Here is a 25,775-nt window from a genome sequence, read left to right as displayed (position 1 = left end):
GGAAGTCCCCGTGCTTTAATTACATCTCAGTATTCTCTGTATCTTTATTCCTCTGCAAGTAATACATCAACTTATTAATCATAAACATGTACACCTAAATTACTTTGAGTACATTTAGATGTCAGCTTACAGTTTTATCATTAACATTTTATGGTTTTATTATGAAAAGTGATGTAGCCATATCGAGTCTTCTTGCTGATAAATCAATTTGAAGATCACATACCTGACATGATGACACACAGGTGAGAGAAGTTAAAAAAAAAAATCTCCTTATTTATGTCTGATTCATCATCCTGAAACTTAATGAAGATTCTTTTTAACAGCTACTGCAGGAAGTGGATGAGAAATACTCAGAAAAATCTTGTCTGTTTAACTATCAGTAAAACATAGTAAGAAATGCCAGAAATGCTTTGACTTTTTCTCATGTAGTATGTGGAAATTACTGTAGGTTTCATTTTACTTAACACTTTTCCTCACGTACATGGTATTTTCACACCGAAGGTAAGAATTCCTCCAAACAAGGCAGGGAGTTCAGGCTTATGGTCTGACAGGACTTGACCAAATATCAATTTGCAAGGAGTTTTTAGTGCACCTGGCACTGTCAGGTACCAGTAAGGGACGACACGTAAACAAAACCCACCTCCGAGCCAATGCGCCTTAGCCTTCCCCTCACTCGCTGGGTGTTTGGGCCTCATTTCGCTACAAAAAAAAAAAAAAAAGAAAAAGTTTTTGTTAGTGTCTATATGCCATGTTTCTTCATGTGGTTTTTAACTAAGCCTTGGGTATGAGGAATGAACAGACTTTAATGCCCCAAAGTCTGAAATCCTTCTTTTCAACGTCCGAAGTGATGCCGAGGAGGGAGGGACCCGGACACCTCAGCCACGGTGCCGAGCCCCCTCACCTCAGCCGCTCCTCACACCGCGGGGCTCCGCCGGGCGGGGACGTGAGGAGAAGCCCCCCCGCCGCCACCACCCCCTGCCCTCAGCCGGGGACAGCCGCTCCCTTGGGGACAGGGACGGGGACGGGGATAGGGACGTGAAAGACCCCAACCTCGGCCCCCCGACCCCCGCAGCCCAGCCTGAGGGCGCCCCCTTCGGGCGAGGCGCCCCACGGAGGCGGCCCGGAGCGGGAGCCTCGCCCCCGCCCCGCCAGCGGCCCCGGCCCCGCGGCAGCCTTCGCCTCACGACTCCGCAGCGCCCGGAAACGGCAGCGCCGGGCTGGGGCGGCCCCGGGAAGGCGATGAGCGGCTTCGGGGTCGCCGGGGAGCTGCCGGCATGGGGGGCGGACGGCCGCAGCGGTGAGAGAGCGGGGACGGGACGGGACGGGACGGGACGGGACGGGTGAGGGCTGCGTGGGGACGGAGCGGCGGCGGGCGCCCGCGGGGAGGGAGCGGGGAGCTGAGGGAACGGGGTGAGGGAGCAGCGCTGCCCCCGTCCCCCCTCAGCGCCCCGGGGTGCCGGCGGCTGTAACGGGGCTGCCCTCCTCGCCGGCCGGGTGCCATGTTTTGCGCGAGCTCTGCTCCTCACCGCCGTGCTTCCTCCGTCCCGCAGAGATGTTTTTCCCCGAGGAGGCGCACGCCGCGGCACCTGCGGATTTCCTGCAGGAGCTGCCCAGCTACCGCTCCGTGCTGAGGCGCCGGGCCGGCCCCGGGGGCGGCCACGACCCGCAGGGCTCGCTGGGGGCCCGAGCTGGAGAGGCCCGGGGGCCGCAGCCCGAGGGAGCCGAGCTGGACGCTCGCCCCCTGAGGGAGCACGCCTTGAGCATCGCGGAGAAGAGGAGGTTACGGTGAGTCTTCACGCGTTTTTTGACTTTTAAAAAAGTTACACGCTGTTACACGTACGTGTATTACACGTACGATGGGAGGCAGAAATAGAATGGGGTTTAGTCGGCCCTGTGGGGCGCGGCTTTGAAAAGAAGCCCCCCAGGCTCTTCCCTCACAAAACAGGACTCCCTGGCACATCCTCACCTGCGGAGGTGGGACTGGAGGCTCTTGGCTGGCATTAAGGAGCATTTGACCAGCTGAGCTGGAAGAAAAGAGAACTGCGAATTACCTGCTGCAGACAAACATGTTCCTGGCTTCTGAAACGATTCACTTCCTTCTGTTGTCTTGGGGTTTTGCCCTTTTTAAAGATCATCTGTCATTAGAGTTAGTCCCTTCTCTCTGCTGTGCCTGCTGCTGTTCCTCATTCCCGTTGGCAGTTTTCTCAAATACACCATGCTTTCCCTAATGTGTCGCATTCTGCCTGGAAAGAGCTTTTTGAGACATTTTTTTTTTTTTTTTTCCTCTCACCCTTTCTTAAATTGTTGTTGTTGTTGTTGTTTTTTGTTTTTTTTTTTTTTCCCCGTGAGCAGTTCCTTGTCCTCTGGTGGTAACCCTCAGCTGGGGCTTGTGTGCTTTGCCCCGCCTGTGTCTCTTGCTTGTAACCTGTCTGTTGTCTCCTGTCCTGCTGCTAGCCTGAAAGCTTTTCTGGGAAAAGAGTCCATTACTTGGTTTTACAACATTATTGTCTAGGCACATTTGGACCTTTAGATCAGGTGCTTGGTAGTTGCGGTGATGAGCTAGGGGAGAGGTGAAAGTACAAACAGATGCGCCACAGAAAACTATTGCTTGCAAGAGCAGCTGGAAATGGGAAGGACCAGGTAGGGGTGGCTGAACCTGGGTAACAACTCTTGCAGCCTGCCTCTGGAGTCAAGCTTAACGCTGCAGATGGTACGCAAGGAGCTACAGAAGATCTAGATCATGGTAAAGGAACGTTCTCCATACACGGAATTTTATTTGAAGTTGAGTGTATAAAGCTTGATTCCTCAGTTAAAAAGGAATTGCAGTTCTGTGGCCATGGTGCTTGTTAGGAATGGAGTTGGGATGTCCTGAGCTTGTTGACAAGTTTCTAATGCCATGGGATTCTGGTGGGGCTCCTTGGCTCCTCCACAGATCAGTAATTGTGTGTGTATTGTAAGCAGCTGCCAACACAAAATGCTTGATATAATAAATGCTGAATACTCAGTGTCTGGAATGAATATGCAGCCCACGCCTACATTTAAAATGCAAAGCAAACACAAGCCAGATCGTTCTGTGAAGTGTTTGTTTAAAACATTGCATGCTGTAGCCTGTAGTTTCCATACAATGAAACCTTTTGTGAGTATTTACACTTAAAAATGAGATCATCTGCTGCTTTTTGATAGCCGCAAGCAGGGTTTAATCAGGTTTCCTATCCAAATCCTTATTTCATGTTCAGCTGAGTGGAATGAAATTAATATCACCTTAAGTTATGGAAACCACATCAACATAGAGCACATGTGGCAATAGCTGTGGTCCTGACACAGTACGCTGTTCAGTGAGTCACTTATGCATATAAATAGGGATTTGTACAAACTATTAAAAAATCAGAGCCTTTGTCTTCTGCTCTAGTGCTCCTTCCTCATGGGTACTTAACTGCTGCCCTTCTTCAGGGGTGTCAGGCTTTGGAACAGCATTTGCTGCAAACACATCAGTTTTCAAGCTATGTTTCTGGGGGGGGCTGTTTGTTTTTAAGGTTTCTTAAAACAAAATGCAAACAGTGAGCAACTCAGAATTCTCCTTGACACTGTTGCTGGCCACGTAGCAGTTTTTAAAATGAAAATGTATATGCAGATTGTATAAAAATCTACAAGGAATTATTGAAAAATCACCAAAAATTGCAGACAATTTGTGGTCATCTTTGACATTTGTTTGCAGATTATTCTTAGAATGGTTTACACCCATACATATTTGACAAAGAAACAATTTTTCAAAGTCATTGAGTTAGCAGTTTACAGTGAATTTTAGGAAAACCGAATCAGTAAAAGTTAATAATTTTTAAAATGCTTGTTTTATGTTATGCACTGAATTTAATATTGAAACCTATTCATAGCTTTAGATAAGGTAGTTGTTTTTTTTTACCCTACAACATGTTTTGACCTTCATTCTGATTTTGAAATCTCTTGATTTCTTGATTTTCTAACAAAAATGTTATTTTTCTATTTTGAACAGCTGCATTTATAATGTTGTAAGAGGGAAGGTAAATAGTTTATAGAGATAAAAATTTTAAAACAGGATGTCTTTACTAACATGCTTTTGAAGAATTTTCTCTTCCTTTTTCAGCCATTTGTGAATATGAGATTGTTGACACTGACTTCTCAAAGATCCTGCCAGGAAGTACAGCTACGTGTTTTTTCTGTGTTGTCCTATTATCGAGTTGATTATTTTTTTTCTAGGAGAGGCAAGTGTTTTCTACGAGAGGACTTGCTATATTTGAATTAACCTGATAAGGCAGTTAAGAAGAGGAACAAATGGGGGCAACTAGCATACGTTACTCCAGCTGCTAGCACTGTGATACCCCTCTGAAGGCTCCAAGCAGGCTCCACTGCACTAGGTCCTGTTACATGCAATGAAAAAGTATTTCTTGTGCTCAGTAATTGTATTTCGTCTTTCTTAGGGATTATCAGCAGGCCAATATAAAATATTTATCTGGATGGAATCAGTGGAAAAGAACGAGTAGTAAATCATGGAGAAAAGTTCTCAAGGATATCAAGGAATCGTTATCTTACTTGCAGCTTTGGCGGCATGATATTCACAGCATAGAAGGTATTCACCTTCTTTTGGTTTCTCCTCTTTCAACTTGCTCTTTTATTAGTGGTTTTACATGTCAGATGTACCTGTATGGGTTAAACAGTTACCCTCATTACTGGTGATGAGAAAGGGTTAACTGTATAAAACAGGATAGATAGAAATATAATGGTGAAAGTGATTAAAAAGTCACATTGCCTTTTCCATTTCTAAAAGCCCACAGTGCTTAAAACTGGCTTTAGTAATGTTTCTTTACTACTGCTATATTATTATTGTTAGTGTAACTGAAATTCTAATTTGTTTGTACTTTTCAGTGATCTTTATCATCTTAATTAGTAATACACATGCTTCTTTTATTCCCAGGGAAATTTGGTACTGGCATCCAGTCCTACTTCTCCTTCCTTCGTTTTCTGGTCCTGCTGAATTTTTTAATTTTTATCCTGATGTTTGGTTTTGTTACCTTTCCCACTGTCATCTCTAAATATGGAATTTTCAACAGTAGCTTTGCTAAAATTTCTCCAAAGAACACAGGTAAACATCTTCTCTGTGTACTGCTGTTGTTTGTAAGATTTCCCTATGCCTTTAGTTTTTCCCTCACCCACCAGGACAGAGGAATACTGTGTTGTTTTTGTTTGTTTGTTTCCTGTAAGAACATGTCATACTTGAATTAACTTGGTCTGGCAGTTTAGTGGGCATTACTATTAGAGTGACTTTTCCTGCCTTTCTTTTAACAGACTCTCTCTGCACAGTTTATACACCTAGTGGTAATAAGGGACTTGTTTACTTCTATACTTACCTCAAAGATTTGCTCACTGGAACTGTAAGTAATTTCATTTTTTTTCCCTTAAGTTTCACATAACATGTAAAACACAAAAATATTTTACTTAAGGAATTGTGCTTTGATAATTTTCAAAAATGTTAAGGCATAGGCTCACTGGGTAAAATTAGCATTTATCCCTTACCTGTGAGAAGGGCATTTTTAAACAGATTTTTACTGAGTGTCAAGCTTCATTGCACACTGCAGCCTGTGCCTCTCTTCCCCAGCTGTTAAATGGTGCATGATCTAGAGCATGCCTTCTCTTGTGCTTTCTGTAGCTTATTAGTGTCCCTGTCACAGTGCTGTTTGATTGGAGAGGGGAGGGATTTTAAGTATGGAGCGTCCACATGACAGTTAGAAGCATGTCAGTATTTAGAAGCTACAGACTGTTGTAGCTTGCTTGTGGCCCCAACAGAAATTTTAAATTTACAAAACACTTGGTTCAAACCAGGTAGGATTGAGCCTAGCAGTCTTGCTACTGTTACAAATTCTTTTTTAACAGTGTTCTTTGCATTTTCTCACAGGGATTCCTGGAAACAACAAGTTTGTTTTATGGCTATTACGCAATAGATGCTGCCGTGCTCCGTAACGTGAGATACAACTTTCCACTAGCATACCTGCTGACTACATTTGCCTACCTTGCGCTAAGTCTTGTCTGGATAATAAAAAGGTAAAGATGTGGGTATACTTCATTTACTGCTATGTGTTGCACAATTAATGTTGCGTTCTCACTTGTAGGGAACACTGAATTACAGAATAGTTCTATATGGAAATGGAGAATCTTTTGAGGTTGCAACACCACAGTGGCCTTTGCCTGTTTTTTGGGGAGCTGAAATTGGGAGTAAGGGAGAACACAACTCCAACAATATTTTGTATATGTAAAAATAGAAAGAATGAACGTGGCTAAACGGCACAGTGAATTAACCTGTGTTGGTCTCAGTTGTCTTGGGTTGCTCCAGAACCACGCACTGAAATTTTCTCAAACTCAATGATACAATACAGATATTCCTGGTTGCTCTTAGGGAATTATTTAGGCTTTCAGCTAGGTTGCTTGAGCTGTAGGGTTTTTGTGTTTTGGGTTATTTTTGTTCCCTGTGGCTCCAGGGAAGTGGTGGAGTCACCATCCCTGGAAGTCTTCAAAAGACGTTTAGATGTAGAGCTTAGGGATATGGTTTAGTGGGGACTGCTAGCGTTAGGTCAGAGGTTGGACTCAATGATCTTGAGGTCTCTTCCAACCTAGAAATTCTGTGATTCTGTAAAATATGTCCTGAATGAAGTAAAGTTGTGCTTTTCCTTAGGTCTGCGTCAGGATTTAAGCGGAGTTTGGTGCATGATGAAGATCAGTTTCAGAGCTACTGTAATAAAGTCTTTGCAGGCTGGGACTTCTGCATTACAGATCTGAATGCAGCACGGCTAAAACATCGCAGCTTGCAGTACGAGCTCCAAGTGAGTATCTAGTGTATTTTTCTACAATTACCGTTTAATATAACTTGGATGACTAAAAAGAGATGTGTGTAATTGTGCAGGTAATGGAATAAGGATAAGAAGGATTGAAGTAGTTTACACTGGGAACCAGGGAACCACATCCTCTTACATGCTTTCTAGGTAGCTAGAACTGTGGTATAACGTGACAAGAGTTGGTACTGACGTTGAAGGCCCTTCCTCGATTCACTGGGGACTGAAGCCAAACCTGTTTGCTGTTTATCTGCCTCTTCCTCACACTCCAACCACGCTTCCTGTGTTAGTTTCTACGTAATGAAACAGGAAAAGCTATTCTAGTTGTGGGCAAAAAAAAAACCCTTTACTGTTGGGAGTCAGTTTGAATATGCTGGATTGTAAGTCTGCAACGTGTTAGGTAGTTGTTAGGAGAGGAATAACATTCAGAAGGGATACTTCACAAATTCAGTGCATGGTTGTCATAAGAAGATGCTAAATTTTTTTCACTAGCTGTCTTTGACATATGTGCACATTCAAAATACTGAGGGAGCTAATAAATTTACCAAGTATCTTTAGAGAGCTCTGAAAGGCTTTTTGGGTGAAGCCAGTTACCTTTTTTTTTTTCTTTCCTATCTGTACACTGGAAGTGGAGTGAAACAGTGACCTCTAAAAAAATATTTCCGCCTCAAGCCACAAAGCTGTAATTATCGATTTCATAAATTACAGTGAGTTGCTTTCTGCTCCAGTAAAGTTCAGTTGCCATCTTCAGGGTTTTGTTTTTGTTTTTTAAATCTTACAGCCAGAGCCACATAGGCTCTTACTGCATTTTTGCCTCAAAAACTCATATCTTAAAAAAACAACCAACCACCAACAAAAACAAAAAAAAAATTGTCCCTTTTGTTTGAAGGAAATGTTTGAAGTTCTGTTTCTTTGTTAAGTTTTTGTTTTCTTTGAAATACTATTTGAAGGAAATAAGTCCTCAGAAAATACCTGGATAATTTGGCTTTGTCCAGGTTATGTTGCCTTCACAGGCAGTACTCTATTTTCACATGAGTTAAGATGAAATATACAAAGTTTACATGACTAGTTTCTCCAGGCTGAGCTTGTTTTTCTCTGTGTCAGCTTCCACTTGACCTTCACAGAGCAGAAAAAGTTTGAGTCATAACTTACCTTATGGAGATGAGCAGGCCGGCCTGTTTCAGAGTTTAGTACCAAGCTATCTGAGACCAGTCTCTCACAATAGACAAGCTGTCTTTCTCAAGAAGATGTTACTAATACAGTAGATGTAATAGGTTACAAGTTGCTTGTCTTTGGCTACTGGGCCCCCAGACTGAGGAGGCAAACCATGCTGGGCTCCCACAGGGAGTTCCCATTCCTGCGTGGACATGTTTGTGGCAATGAATAGGCACTCTCAGTTCAGTCCATTTGGGCAGGCTGTAGAGTGACCCTCCTAGAACAGGCTATAGATTTGCATATCACAGAGCCTGAACATCCCAGAGGTAGAATATACGGTGTCAAAAGTTATATCCTGCATCAAAAAATGAAACTTTATTTTTCTTTTGTTTGTAGACAGACTTGGAGGAAGAAAGAATTAAACGAAAAATAGCTGACAGGACAATGAAAGAAAAGCTACGCATCTACTCTCTGAGAATATTTCTAAATATAATTGTTCTTGCAGTTTTATTGGGATGTTTTTACTCTATTTATAAAGCAACTGCCTTCTCTCAAGAAAAGACCAATGTAAGTATCAGACGTGACCTTAGGACAGATTCAATTAAGTGTGGTGATTAGAGCAAGAGGAAGTGTTGTGAAAGCCAAGTATCTTAATATAGCACCTTTCACGTAATGGATCTGAAAACACTTGCTTTCTAAAAGGCCTATACTTACTAGTAGCAGAGAGTGAGAAGGATCAAGAAGCATGTGCAAGAAAAAGCACAATGATGTCTTCCTCTGATGCAAAGGCTTCTGTCTCGAGTGCCTTGGAGCAGCTGAAAAGAAAAGAAGCCCTCGCTTTCCTTGCCATGTAACTGTTCTCACATCTGTGATCTGCTATACAACCACTAGTGTGTCTGGGCAATGAGCTGACTCAGGGAGCTGAGTCAAAACAAACTTCATTATGGTCAGTTTCTTGATCTGGTTCACTGTTCAGCTGCAAAAACAAACAGTAAGGGAAGGGGAGAGCAAAGATTATGATCTGTATTGTGGCTTGAGTTACAGCTGTGTGGTGAGACAGGAAGTCTTGGAGCAGGGAGTGCTTTGCAGAAGAAAAGGTTCTTGCATCAGTAGTGTAAAGAATACAGTTGTTAGCATGTTCACCCCTGGCAGGACAAACAGATGGGAGGAGTGATTCAGAAGCAGAACAGCATGAGCAAGCAGCAGTTTAACAGTTTCACAACAGTAATTGAGCTCTCTGTAGGACTCCAGGGTTAAAGGATCCTAATAGAAATGGAGCTTTATGAATAAGAGTTGATATCTTGACTTTGCCTAAATTATTAGGTAGAGGAGCTTGTTAAAATAATGGGAAAGTCGGGGAGCTGCTTGGCACCTGTAAGAATAACTTGAAAAGTGTTGGCATTTTGGCATAGGTCTAAAAGCTGTTAGATTTAGTGCTAGGCTAGGTAATATGGCCAAATGCAAGTCTTGGTGAAAACAGTCTCTTCCAACAGAAGCTTTGGGGAAGCACTAAAATATTCATAGCAGAAGGAAGGGAGAAGAAAGCAAGGGTGTGTAGCAGCAAACTGCAGAAACGGCAGTGGTCAGGCTTGTTCTAAATATAGGAAGAAGCTGAAGAAAAACAGGTGCTGCCTGAGTTCTGGGTAGGTATCTGAAAGGAGCACAATGTCAGAAATGTATGTGTGCATGTAGTCTCATCTTTCTCTCATCTCTTGTACAGAACGGCAGCAATACGGACTTCCAGACTAATCTCTTAGTTCAGTATTTGCCTTCAATGGTGATCACGTTGGCCAACTTTGTTGCTCCTCAGATCTTTTCAATTCTGATCAGATTTGAAGATTACTCACCAGCCTTTGAAATCAAGCTGACACTGTTGAGGTAAAGATGGTTTTATTGTAGCCTAGGATGTTTGAACAAGTTGTTCTTGAGAGGTTAGAGATATTGTAAACATTCCAGTATAAAGACACAGAGAGGTTGGACTCCCTGCAGTGGAGGGCCAGGGCACTGTAAGCCAGGCAGGCATTGTTTGACTTAAGTTTCATTGGAAGCTTTCATTTAAAATCTGGAAACAGTCTCCTGTTTGGTGACAGTACAGTGCAGCCATTTAGTGTCCAAGTTTCTCTCTGTTCCATTTAGCTGTGTGATCTGGACATCTTCAACAGTCTGAAAGTTTGTAGGGAAATTACTAGAAAGTGCTGCCTGCAGAGCTGTCAATTCATACTGCTTTATGTGCAGCAGCTCCCTGGATGAGCAGTTGTGTGTGCACAGCAACCAGCTTTACTTGTGCTACAGTGCTATACAGCAGCTCAAGGCAGAAGTTAAAAGTCTGGGGATAAAAGATACCTTAAAGTGACAGCATGAAGAACTGGAATTTGGCAGCTTAAGGTAGTAAGATCCAGACTGAAGCATCTGAACTCTGGTCAAGCCCCTGTGCTTTTTATTTCTGATGTGGCTTATTGTCTCTGAAGGCCCGAAGGCACTGAAGAGGAAAATGCTGCACACAGAGTTGTCATCTGGCCTCTCAAACTGTTCTTGAGAGAATAGCAGCCCACTGTGGGTTGAAGGACTGAACTTAAAAGACTGATCTAAAAACAATACTGTGAAAAGAAACTAAGGGACTGTAGCCTGAAGGTGAAAAGTGATTTAACCTGTTACTAAAGAAAGCAAGCTTTATCTGCTTGGTTATTCCATTAAAGCTCTCGCATTCTGGCCTCTGTGCAGCTTCGTTGGGCTCCTATGCAAACTGAGTCAGGTGCCAGAATGGCTGTGCTTTGGCACTTTTAAAATTGGGTTTTTCTTTTCTTCAGGTGTGTCTTTGTGCGGTTGGCCAACATTGGTGTTCTCTTGTTCTCACTGTGGAGTCAGATCCATTGTGACGATGACAACTGTAAGGCCTGTGGATACAATTACAAACTTTATCCTGTAAGCAGATTTATCTTTATTTGCAAGTTCAGATGATTAAAAACAAAGATTCTTTTTCCATGAGACTTGCTTGTTTAGAGCTATTCAGATTTGGACTTGAGGTTGTCATTCATGTTGTACTTAGTGCTGCTGCTTACTGCTTAATGCACACCAGTACAACTCTCATACAACTTCCATTTATCTAAAACCCCAATGATCTTGTTCCAGTGACAGGTTATTTAGCTCAGACTTTGTGACTGACATGAAGTTTATTTGAGGTAGCTGTGTTTTGGAGATGGTTGTGTTACTGTCTTTTTGCTTCAATAAGACAAATTGTATTCAAAAACAGACAAAAAGCGTAGCTTGGAAGCTCTGAAAACACTTGAACGCTCTAGAAATGTGATTAATACAACTTGAACTATATTAGTGTTAACCGATTGAAAAGTTTGCTGCTGATTGACAGATTTTATTCCCCACTTGTTATTAGACTTAAAATCCTGTTTTTTCCTGACTTGCTTTTATAGTGCTGGGAGTCTGCGGTTGGGCAAGAAATGTATAAGCTGTTGATATTTGATTTCATGATAATTCTTGCTGTGACCCTTTTTATGGACTTCCCTAGGATGTAAGTATTTCTGCCTTTTGAGCGTGCTTTTGCAAAAATGATTTATGAAATGTTTCTTTTTTCAATTATTAATTTCCTATATTTCTAACTCAATTGCGAAATTTAAAATAAAACATATTTCTGGCGATTTGAGTACTTGTTTGCTATTCAGATCGATGTAGTTTTTGATATTTGAATCTTCTTTAGACATTTTTATTTTGTGTGGTCTAATGCTTTAATGCTAAATTTCTGTATTCCAGATATTTCAGATGTGTTAGAATTCAGCTGAACTCTAGAACTAATTATGTTTTTTTGTTTGTTTGTTTTTAGGTTGTTAGTTACTCATTGCTCTTGGAAGCTAGTTCAGTGGTGTGGTTTGCAGGAATTTGGGATTTCTGACAATGTCCTGGAAATCATTTATGGACAGACTATCTGCTGGATTGGAACCTTCTTTTCACCACTTCTTCCTGCAATAGCAACTATAAAATACTTCATCATCTTTTACGTTAAAAAGGTAATGAAGGTGTGGTAAATAAAATTGAGCAGCACATCTGTGTTTTTTTGTTTTGTTTGTTTGGTTTTCAATACAGATATTTAATTGATTTAAGACAAACAAAACCTTAAAGACAAAACAAAAAAACGAGGATGCAGTATATTGGAAATGAGGTAATAGAATTCCATTTTCTGTGTGTTTTTTTGCTTTTAAGACAAGGTAGAATTTTCCTTTGAGATCAAGCAAAACAGCACCTTAATGGTGCGCATCATCAATATAATTCATTATGTTATTTTAAAAGAATATCTTTTTATAATAAAAGATAATATATAACAAATCATTGCAAAAAAAAAAAGTGTTTACCATCAACAGAGCTTTGAACTAGGACAAGATTTTGCCAAGCTGCTACATATTTGGAAGCAAAATGGGAAATGGAAGATGTATTACATATGAGATGTGATTTCAGTGTATCAGAAGCTTTGCTCTATGATTAGACATCTCCTGCGCAACAATTTCATATCGATCTCTTTAATTTTGACAAGAGGGGATGTATTCAGTGAAGCTTCAGCAGATGAAAACTAAAGGATGCACCATAGATCATACACCATATATCTCGTGTCATTTGGCTCTGTGCAAGTGTGTGAATCTCTCTCTGGATCAAACCCTTCCACAAAACAGGAGATGATGATTTATAGAAGAATGTAAATCATTTTTGTCTTATCCCTTCTCAGTCCATCAAAGGAATGATGGTTACTTCAAATACACTACCAGCTAGCAAGATGGGAAAATAAAGTTGGTGGGGGAGGTGTATTTGCGCGTATGTAGACAGATGTACCTGGTAACAGTCTTGCTCCCTTTTCCTCTCCAGATCAGCTTGATACACACACGTAAGCCTCCAGGTAGGCCTATCAGAGCATCGAGTTCCAATTTTTTCTTCTTGGTGGTGCTGTTGATTGGGCTCGTCTTGGCTTTTATCCCTTTGGGAATCAGCATAGCACAGTAAGTGGCAATTTAACTTCTATGAAGTTGGTATTTGCCTTAAGGCAAATTTGAAATTTCCCTAGAAAGCAGACACCACATACACTTGTAATAATAAATTAGAATAAAATACACTTGCATATAATGAAGTCAAATTATTATGTAGTCCATATAAACATGGGTTTAAGATGAAGTACGCTTTTACCCCATCGGCAACAAGGTGATGGGCTTGTGTTGGATTATTTTGTCTTTATGTTTTGGTGTAGCATCTCCTTTCTGTTCTTCTTTTCTTTGACAGTATCCCCTCCTCTAAGGCATGTGGGCCATTCAGGAATTTTAACACTTCATGGGCAGTTGTTCCACATACAATACTTGGGTTTCCGACAGGTCTACAGATGGTCCTTAATGGCATAGCATCAGAAGCCTTTGCAGTACCCTTTTTTATGGTTGTCTGGTGAGTAGTGAGAAGACCTTATGTAGTCATGCAGCTGCATGGTTCATTTCCTTCCTTACTGAACTGGTCCCAAACAATTATTGTCCATCTGCAGTTAAAGGCACCAGAGACTCTATGAAGCCTCGGCTCTTTTGTCTTTGCCATTTATTCATGTTTGTCAGGTACTTTGTTCAGTTGGGTTTTGAATGTTGCTAAAAGTGGAGACTCTACAAACTCTCTGAGCAGCCTTTTCCAGTGTTTGGTTGCTCTTGCAGCAATATGGTTTTTCTTTTTTCTTGTGTTTAAATGGATTTTTTTTTTTTCATTTCAGTTTAATCTGACTGTTTTCAGGCATTTTCTTCAACTTCTATACTTGAGAAACCATGCAATTTATCTCAGACTCCATCCAGCCTTTTCTTCTGAATGTGTTCTCCTGAATTGAACCTGTTGCTGTGTACCGAGGAAGAATCAAGTCCTCTTTTTTGTGTGTGTTTGGGCATGTCTGAACACAACCTGTAAAATCTGATAGAGGCCCTGCCTCTACATCTCCTAGAGCTCTGTCCTAGCCTGCTGACAACGCAAATATCTCACAGGTCATTTTGAGCAAAGCTATGCCCTACCTAGCCCAGCTCTGTGCTGATTTTTATTTATTTTTATTTCCCCAGTATTTTTCTCATACGGACAAAACTGTATTTCCTCTGATCCTTAACAGCCTTTGTCTGATCAATTCTGTTTTGTATGATGCTAAGGTATAATGTTGGTTTGTTGTTCGCAGCCTTATTATGTTCTATTTTATTGCCTTGGCTGGAGCCCATAAAAGAGTGGTTGAGCAGCTGAGGGAACAACTGGTTATGGTAAGATTTGACCCACTATCTTTTCTGTGCCCCTGAAATTTTCCTTGTTGTATCAGTAATCAGGCATGCAGAGGAACAACAGTTTTCAAAGTCTTCTGGATATCTGGTTTTGGACAGGCAGTGAAGAATGTTTTACAGGTTACAAGGGAAAAATAACTGAAGTACAGAAGCATTTTTCAGTCTGGTTGGTTTGCTTAGCTATTAGCTGCAACTGTAGCCTCTAAGAAGTGCTGTTGCTGTTCTTTATCTGTTGTCTTGCTTAAATCTACCCATATGCATGTATTTTCCTGCCAAATTAGAACCTCAACCTTGTGGCTCCTGTCTGTTCCACCATCTTATACGACCTCTGTCACTGTTTCCTTCTCTACTGTCATGGACAGGCACCTAATTCACTACCCTTCTCTCCAGGCCTATATTTCTATTAAGTCACATCTGGTCTTATTCCTGACTGTGGGTCCCAGCACTACCTGCAATAGGTACTCAAGGTGGAGCAAATCACCACTAACTAGTCTTTTGGAGAATGTCACTAGTGCAGATATGCTTGTTTGCAATCATCAAAATCTGCTGCCATCTACCAGTTTGATATTGTCTGCAAACTGCTCTAGTCCAAATCTCACCTTTTTACTATTTCTCACCTTTTTACTATTTCTCACTTTCTTAAGAAAGAATCTGGGTTTTGTGAAGTGCTTCTTTTAGATATGACACTTAACAATCTGTCCTTAGAAAAACAGTGTGCTGGGAAGAGATTTTTGAAGCTTATAATGCATTTAGGAGCAAAAGCCTTGCTGCTTTTGCTTTTTATTTCTGTTTGCTCACTGTTGTTAGGCTTCTTGAAGGACATTTTTAAAGGTTTTGGGTCTGTCAGATGTTTCTGCTAGGCCCAAAGCAGAACTTTGAATGTGAGGTAAATGAATTCAAAACCATTGTAAACTTAAAATTGTTTAGGCAGTTGAGGGGATGTTGTTAACTGATAATTAGAGTACCATTTAGTGAGAGCACCAATTTATTCCTAATAAAGAAATAAGCTGTGTATAGGTAACTTGTACTTCTTTTTATCTAGAGTGTACTTTGTATTCTGTCTTTCCAGGAAAGTCGTGACAAGTTGTTCCTAATCAGAAAAATAACAGAAGCTCAGAAGTGTACTTGAAAACCACAAAAAAGCCAGAAGAACTTGACTTCCTGACACTCCTGGAATCGCTAGGTAAGGAGAGAACATTAGCGTAATGTGAAAACTGCGAAGCTGACTGGAACTGTGGCACTGCATTCTCTGTCAGGAATACTTAACGTTCTTCATGTTGATTATGCTAGTAGGCCTTACAGTTTCCAAGACTGGAATGTTGTTTATTTGTACTGTGTTAGACCTGTCCAAAAATTGTACAGTAGGACACTTACTGGTGCTGCAATTTCAAGATTGGTAGGGTTTATGATACACCTGTTTTTTTCAGGTGTTTTGAGTAAAATGTAATCAGAACTGAAATTTTTTTTAAAAAGTTTACACTGTTTTTATGAATTATACTTTTAACAACTGAATTATACTTTAACAACTGATGAGGGGAGAGGTGTGATTTTACGTGTTTCCTGCTCACCATATAAAACCAAAGCAAAGCAACTTAATGTCAGCATTTTGAAATAGTCCATAGGAGAAGAAAACATGTAATGGGTTTGAAATCAGCTTTGTAAATTTTTCAAGAGACTTTGATATTTATTTTGCTCTGAGACAGTAAGGCCAGTTGAACACTAGATAAAATGGTTTAGAGAAAACCAGCAGAGGAGAGTTCTGCCTAAACACTGTGAATAGGGAGAAACCAGCAGCTGTCAGGTCACCACGGGGTGTCCCTGCTGCAGTCTTATGGGCACGGAGTAGCCTCTAACACGTGTAAGGCTTTATTACTTGCCTTCATTCATGTACAGATGTCTTGAAGCCTGCTCTTTTTGTTCTAAACTGTGAATATTTGAGAGTTATGCTATTTGTAGTTAAAAATACAGCATTCCGAAACTTATATGCCAGTACCCTTTAAATTCTTAGTTAATTGAGGTGACGGAGCTGTGTGACTCAGAAAAATGTTTCTAGGTAGCCTACTATTATTTAAAGATTGTTCCTCTCAAGAACTTGTGCAAAGAATGTGTACATAACTTGAAATTTCTGTCAGGACACTGGTAATTTACATGAGATACCATGTTCTTTTTATGGACTGTTTTGTGATGTTCTCTCTCTTCATTTCTGGGAAATTAACGTGTAATAAATGTCTTCTTTTTAAACCTAGTGGCTGACTTGTTTTTTAAGAAAAGTTCCGTTGACGTCGTGGGGCTTTACAGATTTATTTTTCCCCCCGTGTAGCGCTGGCTGTGGTGAGGCGGGGCGGCCCGGGCCCCTCAGCCGCTTCCCGCCCAGGCGCGGCGCGCGGCCGGCCCCTTAGCACCGCCGTCCCCATCCCCACGGCATTTCCACGGCAACCAGCGGACGCCGCTTCTGACTGACAGCCCCGCTGTCCAATACGGAGGCGCCGAGCGGCCAATGGGAGAGCGGGACGGGGCGGCGGGAGGCCGGCCCGCGGTGATGACGTCAGCGCTCCGCGACGCGGAGCGGCGGGGTCAGCAAAATGGCGGCGGCCGCGGCCCTGGCTCCGGCGCTGCGGCGCTCGCTGGGGCGGCCCCGGGGAGGGCTCGGGGGGGCGCCGCGGCCTTGGCCTGCCTCGGGGGGAGCCCCCAGGCTCCGCAGCACCGCGGCGAGCCTGGACGGCATCAACAGGGCCGTGGTGGACCGCATCATCCGGGTGGACCACGCCGGGGAGTACGGCGCCAACCGCATCTACGCCGGGCAGATGGCGGTGCTGGGCCGGTCGACCGCGGGGCCCGTCATACAGGTGCGGCCCTGCGGGCAGCCCCCGCCCCGCCACGCAGCCGCACGGGGAAGGTCACGGCTCCCCGAGCTGTGTGCCTTGTAGTCGGCGGTTAGGATTATAAGGAGCGGGGGGCTGATCGGGGGGGAATTGCTGCGTGTTGTCCTGGTGCTCTGGGGAAAGCGCTTGGAGCGTAAAAAGAACTCTTGTGTTCCCTAGCTGTAACTGTCTTATCTTAGAGTCATAGAACGGCTCTGGTTGAAGGGACGCACGGGTCGTTTCATGCCACCCCTCTGCCACAGGCAGGGACGCTGCCCGCTGGATCGGGTTGCTCAGGGCCTCATTTGACTTGCTCTTGAATGCCTTCAGGGATGGGGCAGCCTGTGCCAGTGCCTCACCACGCTCTGAGTGAAGAATTTACTTTTAATCTCTAATCTGAATCTCCACTCTTTTAGTTTAAAAACGTTCCCCCTTGTCTTGTCATTATCCGATTGAGCAAAGAGTTACTCGCCATGTTTTTTGTGAAGCCCCCTTTAAGCACTGAAAGGTTGCAGTGAGGCCCCCCCCACCGCAGGCTGAACAGCCCCAGCTCTCTTAGCCTTTCTTTATAGGACAGTTTCTCCAGCCCTCTGATCATTTTTGCGTCCCTCCTCTGGACCTGCTTTAGCAGCTTTGCATCCTTCTTGCGCTGGAGGCTCCAGACCTGGACGCAGTGCTGCAAGTGGGGCTTTGCAAGGGCAGAGCAGAGGGGGACAATCCCCTCCCTCAGCCTGCTGGCCACTACTCTTGTTGCAGCCCAGGATGCAGTTGGCCTTCTAGGCTGCAAGCATACACAGTCAGCTCTTCACTTCCCCTTCTTGCACATTTCCTTTTTGTGATGTTAATAATGTTGCCTTTACAGTCATTGTGTGTGATCTCAGCTGTTTAGTTTACTCTTTCATTTATTAGCTTTATTGGAAATGTTTAACTTTTTCTTTTGGTCTTACGCTTTGCTGTCATTTTTCTTTTTTGCAGCAAATGTGGAATCAAGAAAAAGACCACTTGAAAAAGTTTAACGAGTTAATGATTGCCTACAGGGTTCGACCTACTGTTTTGCTGCCTTTTTGGAATGTAGCAGGTTTTGTTTTAGGTGAGTTTGTCACGTTGTTGCTGGTTTTGCTTTATGAAATTTTTAAGTACTTAAATTTTTTACGTTGTTTCAGATTTCATTGCATATGTTTGGTACCCCAATCGCAGGGGCTGGAAGCGCTTTACTTGGAAAGAAGGGCGCGATGGCTTGCACGGTGGCAGTGGAAGAGAGCATATCGGATCACTATAACAACCAGATCAGAACTCTTATGGAAGAAGATCCAGAAAAGTACAAGGAGCTGTTGCAGGTATTTAACCATGACTTGAAAACTAGCATAACAAATTCATTGAACTACATAATGTGACTTGATTCAGAAAACAATATGCTGATTGAATTTGCAGCATATCTCTCTTTGTTCTATCATTTGGAATTCCGAAGTCAATAGGAACATTAGGATAAAAGGATGGCTGTTCCTTCAATAACACTGAATTGATTGAGGAACAAGATTAAAATGTAAGATTAGCTTCAGCATGCTTTCATTAATTCATCACTCTCCATTTGATTGGGAGAATTGTACTTAAATCTTGATTATTTTTAAATGAAAGGAAGGGTTTAGAGGAAAACAAAAAGAAAAAATATGTCTGTATAGTAACATTTTGCTTATACTGCATATGACTGTATCTAGTTTTGAACATTTCAGAGCATGAACGGGGCTAATGTTTGTTAGCTCTGCAAGAGAACTAGTTCCCAAGTACTTCCAGCATCAAACTGGGACACACTCCTGTAGGGTGCTTATGAGGGGCTTTCAAGTGCTGCATGTTCACCTCATTTGTGCTCTGGGTGGTGGGAGCTTGCTCTAGGGCCTGTGTGCACATTTCCAGCTCTCTGCTGACCGTTACTGTGTTCAGCTGTGCTTAGTTTAATGTCTAGCCAAGACTGCATCCTTCCAAATTGTTGTCTCGATACCAAAATAGTATCATAAGTAATCAAATTGTGCTGATCTATGTGAGGAAAATATTGCCCATGAAAATAAGGGCTAAGAAGTGAGTGTGAAATACAGAGGAAACGTTGAGCAGCAAGGTTATTCAGAGTGTCAGTATGAGGAAGACCAGTAATAAAGGCAAAACCAATGCAAACCACTTGGGTTGGGACAGCACCTGAGTGTAAATTCTGAGCGTATCATTAAGCAGTCCTAATTATCTGTAGGTATCTCAAGAGGAAATTCTTTAAACCTTTACGTACTAGTTGAAAAAATTGAAGAGAAAAGTAGTGTTCTTTAGAGTATACTAAAGTGGACAAAAGCCCTGTGGAGTTACCGGAAGACACTGTTACTGATTGTCTGTCAAGGCAAGGACTTCAATTTTTTTTAATTAAATTGTCAGTAACTGTTGTATGTGTGAAATTAGTGTTACAAGTCACTATGACTACAGGTTTTCTTAAAACATTGAAAAAGACAGTGGTATACTAAACCATAGCTTAATTTTCTAAAGACTTTTTGAACACTTGAATAGGTTTTAGGGGTGATGTAAATAATCCCCTTCTTGGCCAATTGGAGGTTCAGGATTTTGAGAAGCTTTTGAGAGACATGAGCCTCAGATGCCAGTCCTGGTGTATACAACGGTCAACGAGATGTAGTTCTGTATTCTAGCTGCCTTGATTTTTCTGCAAAGTACATTTACTAATTAACTGCTATTTTTAAAGATAATAAAGCAATTTCGGGATGATGAACGGGAGCACCATGACATCGGGCTGGAGCATGATGCTGAGGGAGTAAGTACAATGTTAACTAATGCGTGCTGTTAGCAAAGATCTAGGTGTGACACTCTTGTCTTCCTTATTCAGTGACTGTGACACAGCTTTTTCTTTGAGAAATAGAAAATAAGGAGCTTGATATTCATAGAATCATAGAGTCTATGATTCTATGATATTCTTTCCTGAAGATAAAGACAAGAAAATGCTGACATAGCATGGCATCTTAGAGCTTTCATATTTCTGGAACGGTTTGAATCTGTTGGAACTCATGTCAAGTGTTAGTGATTGTGTTTTATTAAGAGTTGTCCTCTGGACAGTAAAGATCTTCTTTAAGTTTGAATTAAATATTTTTTAAAATATGGCTAATAAATGCTATTAATACAGTTGGAAAATTGAGGCATCATCTTGATAGATAAACACAACCATGATAGAAGGGGTGTAATACTGAAATATTTCTGTTTACTGAAGAATACTGTGCTCCCCTGAATATCAGAGGAGGAATGTGTAGCTTCCTCACTTGTTTTTCCTCTTAGCTTATATTTGTAGTGAAATGGAACCTTTATTTAGAATTAATTTTTATTTGGTTTTCTCTAGGGTAGATTAGGTTAAAATACAGGTGAATTTTTTAAAATGTTTACTATTCCTTATGATAGATGTAGTTCAAAGACAACACCACTCTACTAGGATCATTTAGTCTTTTATTCTTTGTTTTACAGGCACCAGCTTATTCTGTTCTGAAGACAGTAATACAGCTTGGATGCAAAGCTGCGATATTTTTATCAGAAAGAATATAGTGATATTTTCCATAATGTTTGTGGCAATAAACTGTGAAGCCAAAGATTATGAAAACTGTGGAAGACTAAAATCTATTTTATTCAGGCTTTTAAAATGTTCTTCATTAAACACCTGATTCTGCCATTGCGTTGAGTACTTGTTCAAAAGGTATCTACACTAAAGTCAGTTGAGCTAAATGTGAATGATGATAGAATTGGGTCTATGTGACTTTAACCTCCTTATTCAGAAACTGTTCACAAGGTGGCAGTAAAATATGTTGTATATACATGATTTATATATATGTGTGTATAAAGAGAGTTTGGATATATAGAACATATATATGCACGTATGAAAGTGGTAACTATCTTCTCTGTTGCCTTCAAATTTATATGTTCTTGAAATAAGCTGGAGCTCATGAGCTCATTTTAAAATGGTTAATACTGAATAAGTAGCATATTCTTGAGTTCTATTTTCAGGGTAAGTACATGAAGTCCTAGTAAGTATTTCTTTTCAGTTTCTCTTGAATAAAGATTGTTATTATAAGACTCTCATTTGAAGACTTATTTGTGGAGGTTTTGTTGTTTTGTTTTCTATTGGCTCAATTCTGAATTATTTTTAACTGAAGTTTTTCTTCCCTTGAATTTGTCCTGAGTGCATGCACTATCTGGGTATATACAGCAGGAGAGAGCAACTTGGAGCACCTGTGGAATTGCACTTAATTTTCTCTTACAGTTTTCACATTTATCTTTGCCTCTAGTCTAGTCTTCAGTGGTTCTTGAATAGAAAGCTGTTGCTTTCTCAACTTTAAAACAATTTCCACGTGCTTCTTGCTGACATCCTGCCATGGACCGATGGGAATGCACAGGACACACTTCTGCATATCTGCTCTGCTAAACTCTAATGAGATGATGAAAGTACGATGGAATTAGTATGCCTTAAACTGGTAGAGATGAAAAGGACCTCTTGCAAGATTGCATGCCTTGGTTGTTAGGTCTTAACAATGTGCTAGCCAGGCGTAACTGGACAGGTCAGCTCTGGATGTGGGATGTAATGGATGTAAACCTAGCCGAGAAGGAAGGAACTAGAAACCAAGAAATAAAATGGTAGCAGTGTTGCCCATTACCATAATAAGGAACGGGGCCACCATGCCATGGCAAATCTGCACAATTTTATTGAAGCCAACTAAGTTCTTTTATTGAGTTGCTGTGCGATGGTTCTGGTCTTGTGTTGCTGACCAATTCTATGTACTGATGTTGTAGTTGCTTTGAGACCAGGGGAGGAGAAGCAATGCTGAGGTGTGTACAGGAACCCAGAACATCCTGCATCAGTGTGCTTGGTAAGGTTTCAGGCAGTATGTAATCCAGGTACATCTGAGTTTGCCTTTTTGAGTAGTTCTGTTAGTGTTTGCAGGTACTGATCAGTGTGTAATTTGTCATGAAAGACTTCTTCAAGAGGATAATTTTCCCTTTTTTGTAAAGGAGCTTAGACTGAAAGAAAAATCTTAATATAGGAACTCCTGTATGATTTATTCTGACTGATGCTTTATACATTCTTTGAGAATATTTTTTATCAAACCATTGCGAGGCTGGCCTGGTTATACTCAAACTGCAGATGTTATTTACATTGTCTAAACAAAGTAGTATTTGGTTCTCTATCAATGACTTGTTTGCACATCCACTGGAATAACGTAAGGAACTCAAAGCTAAATCACTGTTTTCTCAGGGACTACATAATAGAGCAGGGTAGCTTTAATGGATTCTCATTCTTCTTGCCTGAGCCTCAGACAGTTGTGAGTAGTAGGCATGTAAATATGAGTTTATTAAAGGTAGGGCCCGTTACACTTAAGACGTCTTCCTGACTTGACCAGTTCTTTGAACAGAAGTTAAATCTCTTGAACTTCTTACCTTAATTTCCCTGAAACATTGATCTGGTTGGGTATGGGAAAATTTCTAAATTGTTTGAAGAAGTGAGGAATTGGCATGAATGAATAGTTAACTAAAGTGGCTGAAGCGGTAGCAAGTAGTGTTGAAAGAATGTGCAGCGCAGTCATGTAAGCCATGAACTTTAATAACTGAGTAAAAAATAATAATAAAATAATAATAATAAAAAAAAAAGGCTTGATGAATACTCTATTGTAAAGACTTTAATAACAGGGCAGCATGGGGCAGCACTGTCCGTGATTAAATCAAGGAGGGAGAACAGTGTTTTGAATCAAAGCTGGGAGTCACACACCCACACATACAGTGGGCCTGTGGTATAAACTGGGAGCCCTGAGCCAGGCAGTGGCCTGCTTTCTCAGCTGCTGCCTCAGGATTGAATACCAGTCGAGGCATGTGTGGTGCTTTCCTAGATCGACAGCACTCTGCCAAAACCATTCTTAATGGTGCTGGTCAGAGAGATCCTCTGAGGATGTCTGTGGTGCTGTTGGGGAATTTGCTGCTGGCACAGAAGGGTCTATGTGATCCTTTTCCCAAGCGTGGTTGGCCTCTGGGACCATCACACACTGCTCATTTGGAGCAACACCGTTTGAGAGACAAATCCCATTTTTAGTGAGTTTTGTTTGGCTGAAGAGTGGAAACATCAGTAAATCACTGTATGAGGTCATTGTGTTTGGCCATATCTGCAGTAACTGTGAAAGCGTTCACAGCAAGTTCTTTGTCCTCAACAGCTGAAAACATCATGGACATTTGAGGAGGCTGTCAGACAGTAATGCTGTCTCTAGCTGCGAGCATGAGGGAGGAATTGGGAGAACAACTCGGCTTTATGTTCTGGATCAGGATTTGTTCCTTCTTTTTACTGGAGCAGCATATTTGCACTCATCCGTTAGTGGGGGTGAGCTGTTCTGCCAATTTCATGGCTGTGCATTTCTGTTTGCTGCCAGTTACTCTTTACTTCTGTTATTCGACATAGAAAATGGAGGTGCTTTCTGGTTTTGTGGTGCAAAATGGACATTTTTTGTTTCAAAACTTATTTCAAGTTTTGAAAGACTACAAAAGGTGATAAAAGGCAGCAAAAAGACACGTGGTGGTCAAGCGTGATACAGAGCTTCTGCAAGGCTGTGCTTTTTTTTTTTTTTTTGTATGTTGTCTTCAGCCAGAACGAAAGCTGGCTGATGTCAGCCATCCTGGCAGAGGTTAATGGCAGGCAGAAGTCAAAGCATGTCACTTGTACGAGTCTGTGACTCCCAATGAACTCTGCTCTGGCTCGGGTCGTGCTGCCAGAGGAAAAGGAACCTGGCTCAGATGGGGAGTCTGTGAAATGCTGCCTTTTCAAATCAGGGAGCGGATGAGATGGCGGGGTCTTCGCAGCCCCTTTGGGTTGGGGGGAGCCTGAAAATAAACATGATTTGTGTCTCGTAGTATGCAGTGAGATAAAATGCTTCCCCTCAGAGTAACAATGGCTTCTTGCCACTCCGCAGTAACACAGGACTTGACCATTGTTTCCTCCTCCTTCGGTGAGGCGAGGGTCTGTGGGTCTGTGGCCTGTGCCTTGAGCTGAGCCCTCCCACACTGCTTCTTGCCTCAATCGGTGCTGGGACGGGGGTGGCCCTTGTTCCCTGAAGCTGCTCCTGATCAAGGATGCAGGCAATGCCTTCTCTGTCAGGCTGGAGAGACAGCCAGCTGGTGTGGGTCTTGTGCCAAGCTTTCGGGGCTTTTCCTGATGTTTTGATAGCTCTGCACCATCCGCAGGCACAGCTGCTGGCTCTGGGAAGGGAAAGCCAAGCAAAGGGAAGTGGGCAGACAGCTGCAGCTCTGTCATGCAAGCAAAGGATGGCTCTGCACGTTCCAAACAGCTCTGAAGATCTGCATCCTTTCAACTCCGGAGAGCTGCCAGGATGGCAAAGCTGTGTGACGCCACAGGGGCTTGGAGCTGGCTATAGGCAGGATGTGTTTTGGTCTCTTGCTGCCGCAGCTAGGCTGAGCAAAAGCCAAATCCGTGTGTCTGTGATTAATGTAACTATGCTGACATAAGCTGAACGGACGTTGTGCCGCGAGTTATGTAAAATGGGGCTCATCAGATTGTTTGGCAGAGCGCTAGATCACTGTCTGAGATGATAAATATTACTGATACAAGATGAATGCCAGGTATAACAGGCTTGAGCTTTGTCTGGACTAAATCTGCGTGGCTTACTTGAGTGTAATAGAGCGAGGCTTGTTGTAGGTAGGCTGAGGATGTGCCTACAATTTATGCTAGTGATGACGTGAATTGTACCTCTTTGATTTTCCCTAGCATTTAGGGGCTTACTTAATCTGTGTGGTCCTTTCTGTCTGCATGGTTTCTTGACTTCAGGGAAGATATCATTTCAGACAGGTGCCAGTCACTCTTTGTCAACAGTTTCAAATTTGTGGCATGTCACTTGTGCTGAGTTCTGCAGGTATTTTCAGCTTAAAGACTTCAAAGGGGGAAGTCTAAAATATTGGCCAGGTTAAAGGAGGAACATGTGATGATAGGAGGGCTTTTAAAAGGACCATTCATTTTACCACTTCTTAATTCTGTTTCCCTGGAGTGACTGAGATGAAAAAACCTGAATAGATTTAAGGGAATGACAGCAGCTCTGCAGTTGAACTCCCACTTAGAGTGGCAAAACTTAACTTGCATTAGAGAAAGCTTGTTGGCACTTACACCTGGAGCTGGGGGTGTGAGTTAGTGCTGAGTAACTGAATTAACAGTTAATTGGAACAGCGGTAACAGGTCTCTAATACAACTTGACTGCATTAGAAGGAAAATTCTGCTCTCTATCATTAAGTGCTTTCAATAAATGCAGCTTCCTGTTACCTTCACATATTTTTGGGAAGTGTCACCTTATGGTACTGTTTTACAGAGCAGGACCCAAATCTAAGCAGTGATTATCTGGGATCTAAACAGATTCACAGTCTGAGTCTAAGTACCCTTCGGAAAGCTGGAGGCTACTGTTAGATCTCACCTTCCTTCTGCGTGTCCCCCCTGAGCCTTACACTAAGGAGCTGAGTGGGTACCAGGGCAGCAGCAGGGCACACATCTCTTCTGTGTGGCTGCATCATTCCTGCTGCTTTTCCACTGCAGTTACGGCTTTCACAGCAAAAGGTAG

At 42.1% G+C, this 25,775-nt stretch overlaps 2 protein-coding genes across 2 annotated transcripts; both read left to right on the top strand.

Annotated features, from left to right (window-relative positions):
• Positions 1–1,228: 1,228 nt before the first annotated feature.
• TMC7 (transmembrane channel like 7) lies at positions 1,229–15,455 on the top strand (the record flags this gene model as incomplete). Its single annotated transcript, XM_084296160.1, is given in 17 exon segments — positions 1,229–1,297; positions 1,551–1,785; positions 4,455–4,603; positions 4,949–5,116; positions 5,320–5,405; positions 5,927–6,072; positions 6,701–6,848; positions 8,409–8,579; positions 9,733–9,890; positions 10,820–10,934; positions 11,438–11,535; positions 11,845–12,028; positions 12,876–13,006; positions 13,284–13,439; positions 14,194–14,272; positions 15,360–15,416; positions 15,420–15,455. Coding segments are annotated over 17 exon segments (2,175 nt in total). The 5' UTR covers positions 1,229–1,239.
• A 1,407-nt stretch (positions 15,456–16,862) lies between these two features.
• COQ7 (coenzyme Q7, hydroxylase) lies at positions 16,863–20,852 on the top strand. The gene is made up of 5 exons (XM_084296292.1): positions 16,863–17,136; positions 18,127–18,241; positions 18,349–18,488; positions 19,883–19,951; positions 20,650–20,852. The coding sequence occupies exons 1-5, from the start codon at positions 16,873–16,875 to the stop codon at positions 20,725–20,727; spliced, it is 666 nt and encodes a 221-aa protein (XP_084152418.1). The 5' UTR covers positions 16,863–16,872; the 3' UTR covers positions 20,728–20,852.
• Positions 20,853–25,775: the final 4,923 nt, after the last annotated feature.

Source organism: Netta rufina (assembly GCF_964035555.1).
Source record: "Netta rufina genome assembly, chromosome: 15".
Lineage (NCBI taxonomy): Eukaryota > Metazoa > Chordata > Aves > Anseriformes > Anatidae > Netta > Netta rufina.
Note: the sequence above shows the minus strand (reverse complement) of the source record. Positions and strands in the feature narration are given on the sequence as shown.

Bases quoted from the DNA above. Each gene is read 5' to 3' on its own strand.
- COQ7 (XM_084296292.1), top strand. From the start codon at position 16,873: ATGGCGGCGGCCGCGGCCCTGGCTCCGGCGCTGCGGCGCTCGCTGGGG. The intron at 17,137-18,126 runs GTGCGGCCCTGC...TCTTTTTTGCAG, and splicing joins CCGCGGGGCCCGTCATACAG to CAAATGTGGAATCAAGAAAA. The intron at 18,242-18,348 runs GTGAGTTTGTCA...CCCCAATCGCAG, and splicing joins TGTAGCAGGTTTTGTTTTAG to GGGCTGGAAGCGCTTTACTT.